Source organism: Meleagris gallopavo, chromosome 5, assembly GCF_905368555.1.
Source record: "Meleagris gallopavo chromosome 5, MGAL_WU_HG_1.1, whole genome shotgun sequence".
Classification (NCBI taxonomy): Eukaryota; Metazoa; Chordata; class Aves; order Galliformes; family Phasianidae; genus Meleagris; species Meleagris gallopavo.
The window spans coordinates 25,258,006-25,274,718 of record NC_139408.1 but is presented as its reverse complement, the minus strand read 5'-3'; the positions used below and the strand labels follow the sequence as shown (position 1 = coordinate 25,274,718).

The following is a 16,713-nucleotide window of genomic DNA, read 5'->3' as shown; positions in this document are numbered from 1 at the left end:
TGCAAAACATTTATGTAACTGCAAAAAAGTGCCTGTTTTGAGTGCAAGATTGCAATACTACATGCTGCAGCTGAATACACTTGCTTGCGCCAGCTGTGTAGTATTTTATGTTGTGTACAATTGTAAATTATTGCTGTAGTTTTGTCTAAAACTTATGTGCTTCTGTATGGAAACTGTTGAGTCATGGCCTGAACCACTGATTGAGCACCTGGGGAGAGGACCCGGTCAGCCCTGGGAGCACAGGTGAAGGCAATTCAGGTGTGTGACTGGAAGGGGTGGAGCCTGGCTGCACCTCTCTTAGACCTCATTTAGGGGCTGAGTGCCAGTGGGGAAGGATCTCTTCCTGGAGATGCCTCTCCTTGGTGGAGCTTTCCCCTGTGAACCTGGGATCTTCTGATATTGGGTAAGCAATCTTCTTCCTTTCCTTTATAGTGTCTTTCTATTCTGCTGGTCCCTCTGTCATTTTACCTCGTGTGAAACACCTTTTTCCACCATATTGATCTGTCCAATTGCTACAGTTTCTAATACAAGTCCTCTGGAAAATATTTGGAAAATGAGTATGCCTGCTTATGTCTGCTAACAACAGTTGCAGTGAAATAAAACAAGTCCTTATAGGAAGGTGAATGCATTGCAAGTCGTCATACTTCTAACCTGTTTTACAGTCTGCAGTGAGTTCCAGTTGTGTTGTCTTTGCACCAAGGCTGCAGCTGGGATTTGAGCTCTATTGTGCCTACTACTTCATAAATTTTATGCTGTATAAATGGAAAAATATTGCTTACCTTGAACTGCATATTAACTGGCAGTAAATAACCTCTGTTGCCCAATTTCTACTTCCATCTGATATTTGATTAATCTGTCCGTGGCTTCAATTTTTATTATGTCACTTCAAGAAAATGTATGAAAGCAGCTTTTTTTTTTTTTTTGAATAAAAATTACAGACTATTTTTTTCTGAGTTCTGCTACTTATTTAGAAATAATAAAAATCCTAGGCAATCTTGCTTTCATCTCTACTATGCCCCACACAACTGGCCTTGTCAGCTAAGGAGTGTTCTGAAAACGTGACTGCGATCAAGCACATCATAGTATTTGCTGTGTCTGCTAGGAGTGAGAAGAACTTGTTCTGTTACTGAACAGCTGGGAAGTGGTTGCTCAGAAACCAGTATGCCCTCAGCACTAGAAATTTATTTAGGGCTTCTGGTCAGCTAACTTGTAGAACATTTCTATTTTAGACTTTCTTCTGGTAGTAATAATGAGATTAGAGGGGCTACAAGGACAGAAAAATGATGAGTTGAAAATTTAATGTATTTTAGCATCTCGTTTCTTGCCTTCTTAGTATTTTTCTAATTCTTGACTCTTACAAGTAACACTATTTTTAGAAATTGCATATTATAAAAGTCCACAGTAGCCTGTCAGAAGAGCCTTGTTCTCTTCCCCATGCTTTTCCTCCTTCCTTCCATTTCAGTTTAGTAGGAGTCTTTTAGGAATTTTGTGAAGAAAGATGTGCTCTAGGTTTAAAATGCAAAATGCAAGCAACAGCCTCATAAAGGTGTTTGAATTGTGTGAAACAAGATGATAACATTAAAATTATATCAACATTTGCTACCTTCAAATTTAACGTCCATCTTGAAGTTAGGTTTTAGACAGATGCACGTATTGGTTCATGTTTTTCTTCTAAATTTAATTTGGTATCTCAAGGACTAGAACAGCTTTCTCAAACTTCTTAAGGCTCTTTTTCTTGAAGCCTTATTCCCTGTGATATGTTATAGGAATTGGATGTCAAATAGAAAGCTTAAGCGGACTTCATTTTTTGTAATTGAAAATGGAATAATACTTTTGTATGAGGGACATAGTCTGCCATTTGAAATAGACAGAAAATAAAGCTCTTGGATGCTGTCATTCTGAGAATACACTTTTCCTGTTTACTTAAAACTGCTTTTGATCTCCTTAAAGAACTGAGACTGTGTGGTGTTTCAGGTGATTTGTAGGGAAATGTACACGTGGTGGGAGCGTGCCCAATGCTGGCTGATATTAGTAGGAATAGTGTAGCAGAAGTGATGATAGAAATAAAATATCCCTTTAGCATAACCATTCAAGCTCTCAGGCAGTTCTACTTTAATTCACGTAGTTGTCCACGTAGGGAAGTTTTAGGGTTTTTTGTTTTGTTTCTTCTCTTCTAGGTTCTTGGAAATTAACAGCAGAACACCATTATAATTGTAACCCACTTTAGTCTTTTTTTTCCAGACTGTCAAGTGGTCTAAGAGCCGCAGCTTAGTAACTACTCATATGTTACATGTTACAGAAGCAACTTTGTCTGTAGCCCAGCTGTGAACTTATCTGAATCAGTAGAAACAGTGCGTGCATTTAGTCAGTCTGCAAATGTGAGTGATAGAAATTCTATGTGAGAATAGAAATGAAGGATTTAGAGTATTCATTAAGATGTAATATATTCCTGAGGTATGTTTCATGTTGAAGTCATCTTGTCATGTAAATGTGATGGTATAGAGACGGAGCACCTCTTTCTGCAAGAAGCTTCTATGTGCCTTAAGACTAATAGTTGATCTATTTATGGGTGTGAAGATTGTTCTTCCAGTGCATTAGTAAAATTCACTGATTGTATATGGGATTAATAAAACAGACTAAATATATGTATAGAATTTATGCTTTGACTGTTTATTAGTGAGCGTGAAGTCAGCAAAATGAAGTGCACTCTTCTCCAGAAAACACTGTATTTGTAAGCTACCTCTTTCATAAATGAAACTTATCCAAATATTTCATCTGAAATGAAATACAAAGAGTACAATTTTTATGAGTTGGTCTACTTTACCGGCTGTGACTGTGCCTGGATGACTTAATTGGTTAGGTTTCTTAACTAAGTTAGGAAGATGAAAAAAAAAATTCTGGGGAAAATAAAAACATTGTTTTTACTAGCTCGCTGCTGGCACTCCACTTAAGGATGCTGGCTTAGTTTCTTGAGTAAAGGTGCATTTTATATCTGTTCCTCATTTTACTTGTTTCTAAAAACTGGGGATTCATGTTTGACCTTTTCCATTATGGATCCCAGTGTCTTTACTACAGTTATGAACTGTGCTGGTAAAACAGTACTACTGTTACAAGACTTCAGTGTTGAGTATGCCATGCAGTTAGGTAAATTTGCTAGTATTAATTAAATGTCAGTGTAATAAGAAACATTGTGGAGGCAGGCAGTGAGTCCTGACTTGTTCCAACTGAATTGTTTATTGTGATACTTATTCATGTTTTTGTCCTTTTTTTTTTAACTGGTGAACATACTTTCCCTGTTTAGGCTATTTTTAAATTCATATTTTCTTAACAGTGGAGTTTCTGTTGGATTTGTTAGGAGAACAAATAAGGTATTTTTAGATTTTTTTTAATAAAGGAAAAAAATTGTAACCTTAGTCCAGTATTCTCTGAAACATGAGTGAAACCATTTGTCTGCCACAGCTGTCAACTTCCTCCAGCTGAAATAATTACTGTATTTTTTTTAAGATATGTCCTCTAAAGTGGAAAGCAGATCTCATGCACATTTGAACCAAATAAAGTACAGTGAACTGAAGACACCCTCCCATTGCTTGCTGTGCTATGGAGTCTTTAGATTCCAGGCAGCAGTCTCAGCTGTCCCAGTTTAGGTTGTGCTGTAGTAGGATTGGCTGTATCCATGTACTGCCTCCTCCCTTTTCTAAATTTCGCTGGGGGAAGGATCAAGGCAAAGATTAAATGTAGAAGCTGTCGCCAGGCTTCCCCAGTGCAGCTGGCACCATGGAAGGGCTTCAGAGCAGCTCCTGCTAGCTCTGTAAGCCTTCCATTCTGCCTCCTCGCTCACTGTGTTTCCTCTGAAAAGATTTTGAGTACAACAATTCAAGACGAATTCCTCCTCCTGTTTGATACAGCTCTACTACCAAGTCTTCTACCTCTTGATTGTTGGAAAAAAATCTAAAAATTTTACCATCAAAAAAACTAGACATTGAATGAAAAAAAAAAAACCAACAAAACCAAAAACAGAGAATTCAAGTAACTTAAACATACCGAGCAAAACTTAGTAGCCTTGAACACAAACCATCGGCTAAAGATAAGTACATTCAGAGGAAACAAAGTAAGACCAGAGATAATCCACCATGCCTGTTGGCAGAACAGAAAGCCCACCCTCTGCCTCTCTTCCTAGGGACAGCAACCACGAGTGCCAGGTGTGCAGGGTGACGCTGGTGGGCTTGTCAGCGTATGCCAAGCACATCTCCAGCCAGCTACACAAAGACAATGTTGATGCCCATGATAAAGCGGAAGAGAAAGAGGAGACAGAAGAAGAATACCTTGACAAAGAACTCATTCAACTAATTAAGCAAAGGAAGGAACGGAACCGGTGAGTTTTCCTTTCTTTTCTTAGTTGTAACATTGTAAGAGTGCTTATAGCTCAGTTGTAATTTCCTCCTAAGGATTGGGTGCTCATGAAATGTAAACTGTGTGCAGTCAGTATGCTTGTTACAATGGCCTGGGAGAACTAGGTGGAGACTGTAGTTTTCAATGTGTAAAGATGATTCTGCTAAATGTACTTGTTTTGTTGATTTACTGTTTGTAGGGAATTACAGATATCATCCATTGTAGATTTAAAAAAAACAAAAAAGCAAAAAACAGCTGTGCTGTAGCATTCAAGTCCCTAATGTGATATCTTGTGCCTTGAGAATCCTTATGCTGTTATTTTAACATGTGATATTTGTTTTAATGGAAGGGTTTAGTGAATGTGATGGTAGTGCTGTAATTGTTTTTAGTGTGATGGGAGAATGGTTCTGCAGGGACCCGGTCTTTTCAGAACTGTTGGTGAACATGTTTTGAAAAGTTTAAAACTTTTGATCTGTCTGTTTTTTTTAATCAACTGGATTGTTCTCCTAATGTCACACTAAAATCCCATAATCCGTGAATGAAGTTACTTGCTTGTTTTATCTTGCTGCTTATCAGCAACTAAAGATAATTCTTGTGACTCACTGTGAAATACAAGGCTGCGGAGAGTAGCAAGTGCTGCCGTTTATCTTGCATGTGACTGCAAGTGTGCATTGCTAATGTGGTGTTCCAATTGGAAATTTATTTTTTTCAATGTGTTTACAGCATGACGATGGTACTAAAGGGCCATGTGATTTTTGAAAGAAGCTCTTGCTCACTACTGGAAAATTTCAGTTAGTGCCTTAAAGTGCGTAACTGTAGTTACTGTTTGGTTTTGAATCCATTTACTGAAGTGTCTCTGTGTGGTGGTCGTGTTTTTATAATAGTCGATGTAGATAGTAACAAAGTCATTTTTCTTCATTCTTTAGTGAAAGTGCTGTTAGTACAGTGCTATTCTGAGACAAATAAAATCTTATAAAATCTCTCAGTTGGATATGGACTTGGGGAAAAAAAAATTACATGGGTAAAGTTACAGCAAAACTGTTTCCATTAGATCATAGTCCAGTTGAGTCAGCTCCTAGAACTAAAGGTATCACTGAGACATCGTTTATTTGTTTTCTTGTCTTAAAGCTCATTTTAGTTTATACAGTAGCTCATTTCCCACTAGACATTAATTATTTGTGCATCTCTTAGTGAAACTGGAATGCGTTGAAATCTTAAAAGGTGGTATACTATAAATTTCAATTTATTCATATCAATTTTTTTTAGCAAAGAGTGGTACGAAAGCTTCCTATCTTGCTTGTTCAGGAACTCAGAGTGCATGTATTTATGTGATCAGTTTTTGGAAGTAAAAACTTTTATTAAGCACTCCTCATTTTGTAGAATAGATATTTAATATATTTAGAGTGCTGACCCTGGGAATAGCTGCGAGTGTTAAGGTAGCCTTTATCTTTAAATGTGCATGTGATAATTTACCATGTGTCTTGACAGACTGCCAACCACAAGTATTATCCAAAGGGCAATAGATAGTGCTTTTGGGAGGCCCTCGCAGACACTGCATGCTGTGGATTCCTGGTTTGTCGTTTAAAACAAGACAAAATAGGTTTTTGTATCTGAGATATGGTTTTTGTGAATGTTCTATATGTGTTACATAAGCTTTATAAACTGAGACATGATCTCAATTGTTTTCTCTATTAAGTAGAATAACTGCTTTTTTCAGTGGTTTCTAATTTTCCTTCTGTTTTATATCGATTCACTCTAGTTAAGCTGTCTAGTATCAACAGAGTAATCTTCAGGAAAAAAAATCCGACTACTTATTAGTTTTTTTCCTATATAGATTCCTCAAATTGCAAAGAATGTACAACAAAAACGAGCTTTCTGACAGCTCTCCTTGAACTATCCCTGAATCATATCAGTTGTTCTTGTAGGAGCAAATTTGAAATGCAAGGTTTCAAATTTGGCATAACACTAGAGTTGAAAGTCAACCACTACAGAACCTTGAATGATAAAGTAGCTAAGTCAGTTGTATCTGTTTCTTCTTAAATAAGATAGCTCCCTAGTGCAAGATAAATGGATGAGACTTGTTTTATGTTGGATTTCAGTGGAATAGCATCAGAATTTATTTTCTTCTAAATTGTTTTGTAGGCAAGTTGAACCATGCTGTACAAACCAAGAAACAGAATGCGATGATAGGAGATCACAGAGGAGGCGAGAAGAGAGAGCTACATACAAAGAAAGAGAAGCTTATGATCAGTCATCATGGCATCATCATAATGCATTACAAAGGGACTGGAAATGGGAAAGGGATGATTATATTAATTCTAGACAAGGCAAATTTTCACACTCCCAGAGGAACCTTAATATAAGTAGGCATCCAGGTGGCCCAAGGGGACGCTCTGGGTGGCACCAAAATGTTTCAGGAAGCTCTTCAAGTTGGCATAAGTATGGGAATTCTGGAATTGTTTGGCATCCAAATGGACGAGGAGGAGGAACATCAAATTGGCATCACAGTGCCAGAGGGAGGAATTCTACTTGGCACACAGAAGGAACAGGTAACTTTTCTAGCTGGAATTGCAAGAGTTATGGAGGAAACTGGAAGTCTAGTTCTCATGGTGCAAATAGCTGGAATTTTGGAAGTTCTGGAGATACATACTTATTAGAGCCAGCTAAATATAATAAGGAAAGATATATGTGGCAGTGGCAAGAGAAAGACATGTCTGTTCTTCCATACAGAGATCGAAATAATAGGAGTGATTCATTTGATTTTACTAGTGATAAACTTCCTTCTGAGGGGGCATTGGATTTTGGTACTTCAAAGCAACCAGAAAGTAAAGCTTCAAGAAACAGTGGGAAAAGTGGGAGCCCTTCAAGAGATAAAATACATCGCTGGACTCCCTACCCGTCCCAAAAATCTACAGAGCAGCAATCATGGTTTGAAGATGTTTCTAAAGCTACAGAGAAAATGGATTCTTTATTTTTGCCTCTTACTGAATCATCAGGAAAAGGAAAAACTTGTGAAGCCACTGCTAGCCTCCCAAAATTAAAAAAATCAGAAGCATCTCCCCATTCTAATGTAACCGTAGATTACCCTGATTCCAGAGATGAAAAGCCTGACAAAGATGATGGCAGAAGTAGTAGGATGCCATCGCTGAAATCCCCTCTTCTAAATATCATGGACATGAAGTTGTCTTCCCAAAAGCAAGACACAAAAAGTCTGTTAAAAAATGTCAAGTCTCTGTTGTCCTCACCTAATAGCAAAGAACAGAACCGTTTGAAAGCATTGAATCTCGAAGCTAACAATTTACCTTCTTATTCATCAAAGCTGCCTGGTGCATCTGCTGATAACTTAGAAGGAAACAACAAAGACACACTTAGCAGTAATGTTGGGGAGCCTGTTGTTAACTTAGGTGAAGCAGAACAAAAAGGCAAAGATATTCAGTCCAACCATTCCTTACAAAATCCTCCCTTAAACTCTTGCAAGAGTACAAGTGATCAGAATATGGAAGGAACTGGGAAAGCATCACCAAAGAACAGGTTCAGACTACATTCATTGGAAGATGTGAGTGATGATGAGTTAACAGGAAGAGAGAAAGTAGAAATAAGAATTGACAAACTGAGTCCTTCTGTTAGTTCTTGTTTACCCTGTGGCATTCCAGAAGGTAAACTTGCTGCCTCTGAAAAGGATGTTGATGAAAAGCCATCTGCTTCAAGCATTGCATCTGCTGATCTGAAAGATGCTGCATTTCAGATGGAATCCACAGTTTCTTCATCAAACAGTCAGGATCACTTGCACGTGGGTTTGAAAACCCCCTCACAGGAAAAAGAAGTGAATGAAGAGCATGTCAAGTCAGATGGTCGCTTTGAAGTGGAAGGTTTTGAAAATCATTCAGATCATGAGCTGCAGAAAGGAGGAAGTCAATCACTAGGCCTCCTTCCTGATTTAAGTAAACTTGGCCTCCCTGCCTCTCTGCAAAGAGATCTGACACGACATATTAGTTTGAAGAGCAAAGTGGGAATACACCTTCCAGAGCCCAATCTCAATAACGCACGGCGCATTCGGAACATAAGTGGCCATCGGAGAAGTGAGACTGAGAAAGAATCGGGCCTTAAACCAACCCTCAGGCAGATTCTTAGTGCTTCCCGGCGAAATGTAAACTGGGATCAAGTCATCCAGCAGGTATCAAAGAAGAAACAGGAACTTGGCAAAGGTTTACCAAGGTTGGTAGCTTTCTAGTGTAACTGTGTGTGTGTGTTTAAGGGAGTGGGTTGTTTTCCTTATCTTAGGTGAATTTCAGAATGCTAAAAAGAAGACTTTATAATCAAGCATTTTGATACAACCATCTTTTTGCACGTACAATTTGGAATTTTTTTGATTGCTTCTGTGGCAGTCTGTCCACAAATAAGTGACAGGAGTTTGCTACTCAGAACAGATTATGATCAGTTCACAATAATTGCTTAATACCAGAATGTGATATCATGACATATGACACTAGGAACACATTTGCGTTTCAGGTTCTAGTAAATGGAAGTATGTAAAACATAATGAGGATGTGAACATCACTGTTGCAATTACTTCATGTACTCAGGACTACAAGAAATGCTTGCATTGTTGCAGACAGAATAAATGTTTCCTTTTCAGATGTTTATCTGTTTTAATCTGATAAGCAGTTTGTGTGTGTATTTAGAGTGTCTGTAAAATAGTTAATGCTTTAAGCCTCTGAAGGTTTTGCAGACTATTGAAAATATGTAATCTTTGCTTGCACCAAACTGGTTTACAGGTAGTTCTGAAAATTATGTTTTGTTTCTGTTTGAGATTTTCTTCAGAGTTGAGCTTTATAAGACACTGAGGAACAAAGGTAACAGCTTTAATGTTGTTTGAGTGATGAACAGATCCTCAAATTTCAAAATTCTAAAAGCTAATGAAGATTCTTTTCATGATTTGGAAATTGTCCTGTCAGTTCTTAGCAACAAAATGTGATTTTGTGATACACAGAAGATACTGCTTTGCTTCATGAGACATAAACTGCAGAATACCAGTTTAGTGAGTTGCTGATCTTTTCAAACAGTAACATGCAGCTAGGAAAAAGGGAGTTTTTTTTTTTTAAGATTCAAATGGTTTGTTAAACGTGGTTTTTTCTTTTTGTTAAAGGTTTGGTATAGAAATGGTGCCTCTCATTCAAAATGATCAAGAGAGTCTAGAACTTGGTGAAGAATCTGATCTGTCTACCCTGGAAGGATTCCAGTGGGAAGGGATTTCCTTAGCAGTACCTGGGTCAGCCAGAAAACGTAGCTTTTCTGAAAGCAGTGTCATTGCAGACAGGCACCCTTCTGCTTACAGCTTTTTTAGTGAGCAACCCAAAGCAAAAGAATGTGAGGAAAGGCAAATAGTTGCAGCCAGACACCTACGTGATATAACATCTGGATGCGAGGCAAGTGTTGACATTGAAGCTGACTTGAAACAGGAGACCTCTTCTCTTTCTTTGTCACCATTTATATCTGAAAGAACTGAGACCACTGGAAGGAAACAAAGCCTACAGGCTACTACTTCTGAGCTCACTGGCCTCACAAAAGCAGAGCAAGACAGTCTAGATAAGAGAACACCTCTTCTTGAAAAACAGAATGTGTTAGAAATCTCAGAAGAAAATCCTCTGGCTTCAAGTGATGTACTTCTTGCAGTGTCTAGTAATATAGATGCAGCAACAGACAGTAGCTACACTTCTGGTACTGAGCAAAATGACAGCCAAGGAATTGGAAAGAAACGAAGAGCGACAGGAGTAAGTGTACAACTTTGTGCAGTTTTGGTGTGCTTAAAAATGTTGTTTCCCAGGTTATGACCACTTTAGAATGGTCTCTAAGGATGACTTTCTCTTTGTTTTATTGCCTTGTATGTTAATAGGTTTATTTTGCTTATTTGACTTAATTGTATTTAAAAATATTTTCAACTTCTGCTTTTTTAGCACAAGATCTTTGGTTAGTACTTTTCTATTAGTAGGAACTACAGATGCTCTTCAGTTTTGATTTAGTGACAAGCATACTAAGCTAGTAAATAAGCTGTTAAAATATTTCAATGAAAGAGTTAGTGTTGCAGTGAGGATCTTTTGTGTTCTAAAACTGAAATGAAAGCTAAACTGTAGTAGACATTTGTTTTCTTAGACATTTCAGGTCTTAAGATCAAACAAGGGAAGACAATCCTCTTTACAAAACCAAACACTTAAAATAAGGTAGAAAAAGATTGAAGATGGTAGCCTATCTGTCTCTAAGCCAGAAATTTCTCCATCTGAATTAGTTTAATTGCCTTGTCTTAGTCTTACACAAAGTAAAAAAGAAGCTTCTGAACAAATTAATAAGAATGGATTTGCTACATGCAGGAAGTGAGAATTTAAATTCCTCACTAATTTCATCCTTTAGATTGTCAACTAAATCTATGAAGCAGAAAATCTGAACCAAGTGTGGTCTTGAGAATCTAAGCATGTTGAAAGCTGCCTGCTCATTTTAATATTTCATGTTAGTTGAGATGAAAACATGGCCCTAACTTTGTTTCATTCCCACTTTTAAGAAGAGAGGGAAGGACAAGTTACGTAAGAATGTGCGGGATTGTACATGTTCTTTCCTGTGGCTAGAAGTGATGCTTCTTGAGATAACAGTGGATGTTTGCTTTCTTGATTTAGGCAAACTTGCTATTGTGTCTTTTGTTAACAAGGAATCTTACTTGTAGGAAGGATCCTCTCCTGAAATCCCCAGTCTGGAAAGAAAGAATAAAAGAAGAAAAATCAAAGGTAAAAAAGGTGAGTGACTACTGTGTGCATGTATGTCTAGGATAGAGACTGTAAAGGCCTAGTAGTGTTCTGACTTGGCTGTAGTGGCAGTTCCTTAGTGTTGTGTCTTGGCTCTTGCTCAGGGTCATAGGGTAGACTCTTGTCAGGTCTGTAAGACCTACAAAATTAGAGCTAGAACAACCAGATATGTTTGGGTCTCTTCTCTTTCCATTCTTGTTTGAAATCCTGGCTTTCAAGTGACTAGTAAAATTCAATGCATGGAAGGATTTTCTTTATATTGCTTTGTTCTATCACCATATCATTGTAGTAAATCTATTGAAAGAAATTAACTTGAAAAAAGCTGAGGAGTGCACAAATTGAAACTTGATTCGTTTGGAGCATCTCTGTAATGCCAGAGGGCCTCTAAAAAGGAGGATATTTATTGAAAACGGTGCTTGCAGATTGTTAGGAGATTGTAAACGAGTCTCACAGCTCAGATGCTATTTTGATTAATAAATGATTTTATCATAGAGGTCTTTTAGTCTTAACTTGCCTTTTCTTGACCTCTGGATTAGCTGAATAATTTAAATCATATTTAGTTTTAATTTTTTTGCCTTTTTTAGTTACATTACTGAAAAGTATGCATTTGTACTTCCTGTGTATATACACTTCAATAAAAGATCTTTGTGGAAGAAGGTGGCTTTCTGTTCAGAGCTGGAAAAACTATGATTTTAAAAAAAAAAAAAAAATTACTGCAGTCAAAGTTGAGATAACTTAAAGAGAATTATTCTTCTATGTAATACATGACTGTAACTGTGCATAGATGCTTTTAAGTCTCTTGCACAACTATTAGTGCTTTACCAAATTCATGTGTTTATATGTTTGGAAACTTGAGGTATTACTTGTCATGTATTTTAATGTGTTGCCAAGTACTGTTATATGCTAAATTATGTGGACTTTTTTCCAGAACGTTCTCAAGTAGACCAATTGTTGGCTATTTCACTGAGGGAAGAAGAATTGAGCAAGTCCCTGCATAGTGTGGACAATAGTCTCTTGCAGGCTAGAGCTGCCCTGCAGGCTGCCTATGTTGAGGTTCAACGGTTCCTTGTGTTAAAGCAACAGGTAACAGTAGACTTTTGAGACTGGCAGAACTAGAAGTTAGCAGCCTGAGAAACTATCATTAATAGAAGTGATTTAAAAACTCCTGTTTTGCAGATAACCATGGAAATGAGTGCACTGAGAAGCCAGAGGATCCAGATCTTGCAAGGCCTACAAGGTATGAGACTGCGAAACAATAGCACTGAAATAGTGACTCATATTCTTTGAACTCAGTGTCTTGTAAAAATTGCCCTCGTAAAAAGTAGAACAAACTTTAGGCTTTTCACAGTGAAGTCTTTATTATTCAGATGTGATATATTGCCTTTAGTAGTGCTGCATCTACTGGATTTCTTGCAAATTTTTCTCTTCCTTGTCTATCTGTCAGAAATTATCTCTTGATACCACTGACTTTTCATTTTTTTGTTTTGTTTTTCCTCTCCGCTTTTACCATTAGAGACATATGAACCTTCTGAACTGTCAGAGCAACTCCCCAGTAGTGTCTCAAGTGAGAGAAGAAACAGCGAATCTCAGGTGTCAGCTGATTTGCTTCCTGCAGGCTCTTTCTTGCCCCTTTTGGACACTTTATCTGTACCTCCACTGGGAACTGCTGTTCATGTAAACACATCAACACCATTCCATTCTGGCATCGCATTCACCACTCCTCCAGACTCCTCGGTACAAATTAAACGAGAACCTGTGTCTTTGGAAGCCTCAGAAGAAAATGTGAATACTGTACTCCAGAGCTCTCTATGCTCTTCACGAACAGAAGTGGTAGCACAGAAAGATGGTACGTGTGGCTCTTTAAGAAGTAGCTTTATGAAAATGCAAGGAGTTCTTTTGCTTTTTTCTGTAGAATAAGCAAGTTGGGTAACAAACGTGCAGGCTGTTGTTTAGGGGTTAACCCACATTGAGCAGCTGAGGCACATTAGGCTTGTGCTGATTAATAATGGCCTTTCACAGTAATGATGACTGAAGGTAAAGGAACACAGTAACAGCCAGTACTGTAGGATTCACCAAAGATTTTTTTCTCAGAAGTTTGAAAGCATCCAGTCATCTAGAAACTTGAATCTTTTGCCCCCTTGCTTTGATACACTTTGTACACAAGTAAACATTGTATTTCCCAGTGGCATTTTTTAAAGACCAAATAGCTGACTGGAAGAGCAGATGTGCATGTGCACGTATCCTTTCAACATACAGGAGTATGTACTTGTGGCAGAAATGTTAAGTCATGGCTTGAAACAGATTAAGCACCTGGTGGAAAGGCAGAGCCAACCCAGTGGAGCTTAGCTGTGTGTAATGCAGCTTGCATCATGGCTCCACCCCTTTCCAGACCTTATTTAAGGGTTGGCAGTGAAGGCAAGGGTATCTTGCTGAGGATTCCTGCATACCTAAGGCCTTCCTAGGGTAAGCAGATTCTTTCCTTTGTTTCTCTGTCCAGGGCTGCCACATTTGAGCAAATCCTCATTTGCTACAGCCTAGGACTTTGCTAGCACACTGTCATTTGCTATGCTTTCCATCGCATTACAGTGTTACAGTACTTTACATGCACATTTAATTATAAACAAAAAATTGCAGGGAAAGCAAGCTTTGCATCTTGTAGAGAATGAGTATAACACTAGTCTCTTTTCTTCAGAAGAAATCATCCAAAAAACATCAGTGTATCCGGTTATCTCTGCAACCATATCCCTATCAGAGCTGACAGCTTGTTTCCAGCACACTAGTCAAGAAGTTCACAAGCCTGCTGTGGATAGGGGAAAGGCTGGACTTTTGGAGAATCCTTCTCCTTCGCTGTCTACTTTCAGCAAAAGAGAAGCAAATGGTACAGTGACTGAAAGCTTTTTACTGGATCAGTGTAGCACCTTGCTTCCAAATCGTTCAGTCCTTCTAGAAATGCCAATGGATAAAACTCCCAGATCGTCAGCAGAACCATCGGAACAACAGGCAGCAAACAGTCTAGTCCCAGCAGAAAAGGGAAACAGAAGGAGAAGAAAGTTAAGGAAAAAGAAAACGCTGAGGGCAGCTCATGTACCAGAAAACAGTGACACAGAACAGGATATAATTGACTGTAAGCCTACCCGGAAGGTCAAGAGTGGAAAAGTTCCTAAAGGAGAAAAAATTACAACATCAACTCCTCAAAAACAAGGAGATGGTGTTGCTATTCAAGCAGCTAGAAATAAGGATGAGAATGATAGTGATGCTTCTTTGGAACTAGTGGAAGTTGCAATGCCCCAGTGTGAAGTGGTTGATGTTGGTTCATCAGAGTCAGGAGATGAGAAACCAGACAGCCCATCAAAGAGAGAGTTGTGCAGCACTGTGGACCAAGCAGTCTTAGAGGCATCTTGCTCAGGTTATGATGAAGTGAGCTCTACCAGTGAGATTGGCACAAGTTATAGGGATGATACGAAAGGAAGGTAAGATTGTTGTAGATCTCTCAAAAGTAAAAGCATGAAATGATGCTCATAAGATATATTTTTTTCCTCTTCAGAAAGTTTTACATCAGTAATTCTTAATCTTGTTCAGAAATTAAAATTGAGGGAAAATGTCTGTATGTTGTAAACTGAACTTGCTGCTTTAATCCAGCTAACAAATGTGCATTGTTATCTGCCACTCTCTCTAACAATTGGAACATGGCCCTGCTGCATGGAAAATATTTTTATCTTAGCCTGCTATAGATAGTTTTCTGCTTAGTGCAGAGTTTTGTATTCTGGAGTACTACTTATATCAGTAACTTATTGGAAAATGAGCAAGCAGAATCCAATCTTGCTACCTTTATTTCTGTTATAGTGTGGCTGAGACACAGGCTTCTATATCATCACTAAGAGGATCAAAGAACTCATCAGGTACATCTTTTGAGCTGTTCTTGTAGTTTGTATGTGATATATTGCAAGAACTGAAGTCAGGTCTAGACTAAACTGCTGCCGGAGGAATTTAGCTATGAAGATAAAGTACACTTAAAGCATAAAAAGTGAAGCATGCTCACCTACATTATCCCTCACTGAGAGCTTTGTGCCTTGAGCCTTTGCTACCACATCCCACGTTAACAATCCTTCTACACAGTCTCCATGAGGCTGTGGGACAGACAATAATACAATCCTCTTGCTATTTTAAAGATCTTTCTGGACTAGGTGTGTGAAGATCTTTCAGGTTTTTTTATGTTGTATTCTGACACTTACAGACTCTAGCTGAGAACTGCAGTTCTCTATATTCTATCTATAAAGGTGCTGAGCCTACATAATAGTTCTGCTGTTTGGTGGGGGAAAAAAACAACAAACAGTAGTATGTTTGTGTTTCTTCACACAATCAAAGAATGTGCATCTCTATTCTACAGAAGTATCTTCAGAGCCAGGTGAGGATGAAGAGCCTACAGAGGGGAGCTTTGAAGGACACCTGGCTGCAGTGAATGCTATTCAGATTTTTGGAAATTTGTTGTACACCTGCTCAGCAGACAAAACTGTTTGTGCCTACAATCTGGTTGTAAGTAAGGTTGCGACAATGGTGTAAGAACAATTCCAGTCACAAGATTGCAATTGTGTTTTGTGAAGCCTTATATAGTTAAGGAGATAGCTGCTTTGAGTGCTTAGGTTTTTTTTTTATTTACTGTTTATCTTCAAGTCTCTCTTCTCTCCCCTTCATCTTGTAAGAGGGATAAAAGGCATTTGTTGCAGGTCCTGCTGTTTTTATTAGCTGTTCCACCCTACTTTATCAGGCATGGATCCTGAGAGGTATTGCAGACCTTTAGTGTGATGGACCATGTGCTTTGCTTTCTAGAGCAGGAAGTGTGTGGCCGTCTTTGAAGGACATACTTCAAAAGTGAACTGCCTCCTGGTCACTCAGACAAATGGGAAGAATGCCGCGCTTTACACTGGCTCAAGTGATCACACAATCAACTGTTACAATATCAAGGTACTTCAACACTGTGTTGATGAACATGTTCTGCTTTATTATGCAATGTTTCTTTGCAAATATAAATGAAATAAGCCATTTTAAATCCAGCGAGCTATACATGAGCCTCACTCCATACCTCATTAGAACAGAGCAGGAAGGAAAAAATGAAAAAAAAAAAACAAAACCACAAGCTAATCTTTTGGTTTGTTTATCAGTGGAGTTCTTGTCAGAACAGCATGATGAGACCTCATATTGGGAATGCAAATGTGCGGGATGGTTGTCTGTCTGAATTTTGAATTCACTCTGTCTAACTTCATTTCTGATATTAAAATGCAGTTCTCCTTACAGAACAGCTTTTGAGAGAACTGGCAGGGAAGGCTGAGGTTTTTTTGAAGCTGAAATTTGAAAGATAAACAGTAGGAAGGCTTGTTCTAAGTGTATGCTGGTCACTCCAAAAGTAATGCCTCCCAATTATTTCAATGGAAATTGGAACAGATGTAAAGGGCACAATAGTACTGATTGTGATTTGATAGAGCAAATTCTCAGCTACAAAACACTGTTTGAAGATAGTCATCACCGTTAGCTGTGC

The 16,713-nt window shown here is 38.3% G+C and overlaps 1 protein-coding gene across 4 annotated transcripts in view; it reads left to right on the top strand.

The window, feature by feature from the left end:
• The window catches only part of ZNF106 (zinc finger protein 106), a 37,258-nt gene that overhangs the window by 8,975 nt on the left and 11,570 nt on the right, over positions 1–16,713 (top strand). For 2 of the 4 annotated variants that reach the window (XM_085224841.1, XM_085224839.1), the window contains exons 5-15: positions 4,178–4,372; positions 6,532–8,604; positions 9,536–10,160; positions 11,102–11,171; positions 12,109–12,263; positions 12,357–12,417; positions 12,694–13,026; positions 13,873–14,650; positions 15,024–15,079; positions 15,568–15,713; positions 16,008–16,142. In XM_085224841.1, the coding sequence (XP_085080967.1) occupies positions 4,178–4,372; positions 6,532–8,604; positions 9,536–10,160; positions 11,102–11,171; positions 12,109–12,263; positions 12,357–12,417; positions 12,694–13,026; positions 13,873–14,650; positions 15,024–15,079; positions 15,568–15,713; positions 16,008–16,142 (4,627 nt within the window). The remainder of the gene's footprint in view (positions 1–4,177; positions 4,373–6,531; positions 8,605–9,535; positions 10,161–11,101; positions 11,172–12,108; positions 12,264–12,356; positions 12,418–12,693; positions 13,027–13,872; positions 14,651–15,023; positions 15,080–15,567; positions 15,714–16,007; positions 16,143–16,713) is intronic. The other 2 variants (XR_014883511.1, XM_085224840.1) reach the window with 2 other exon arrangements.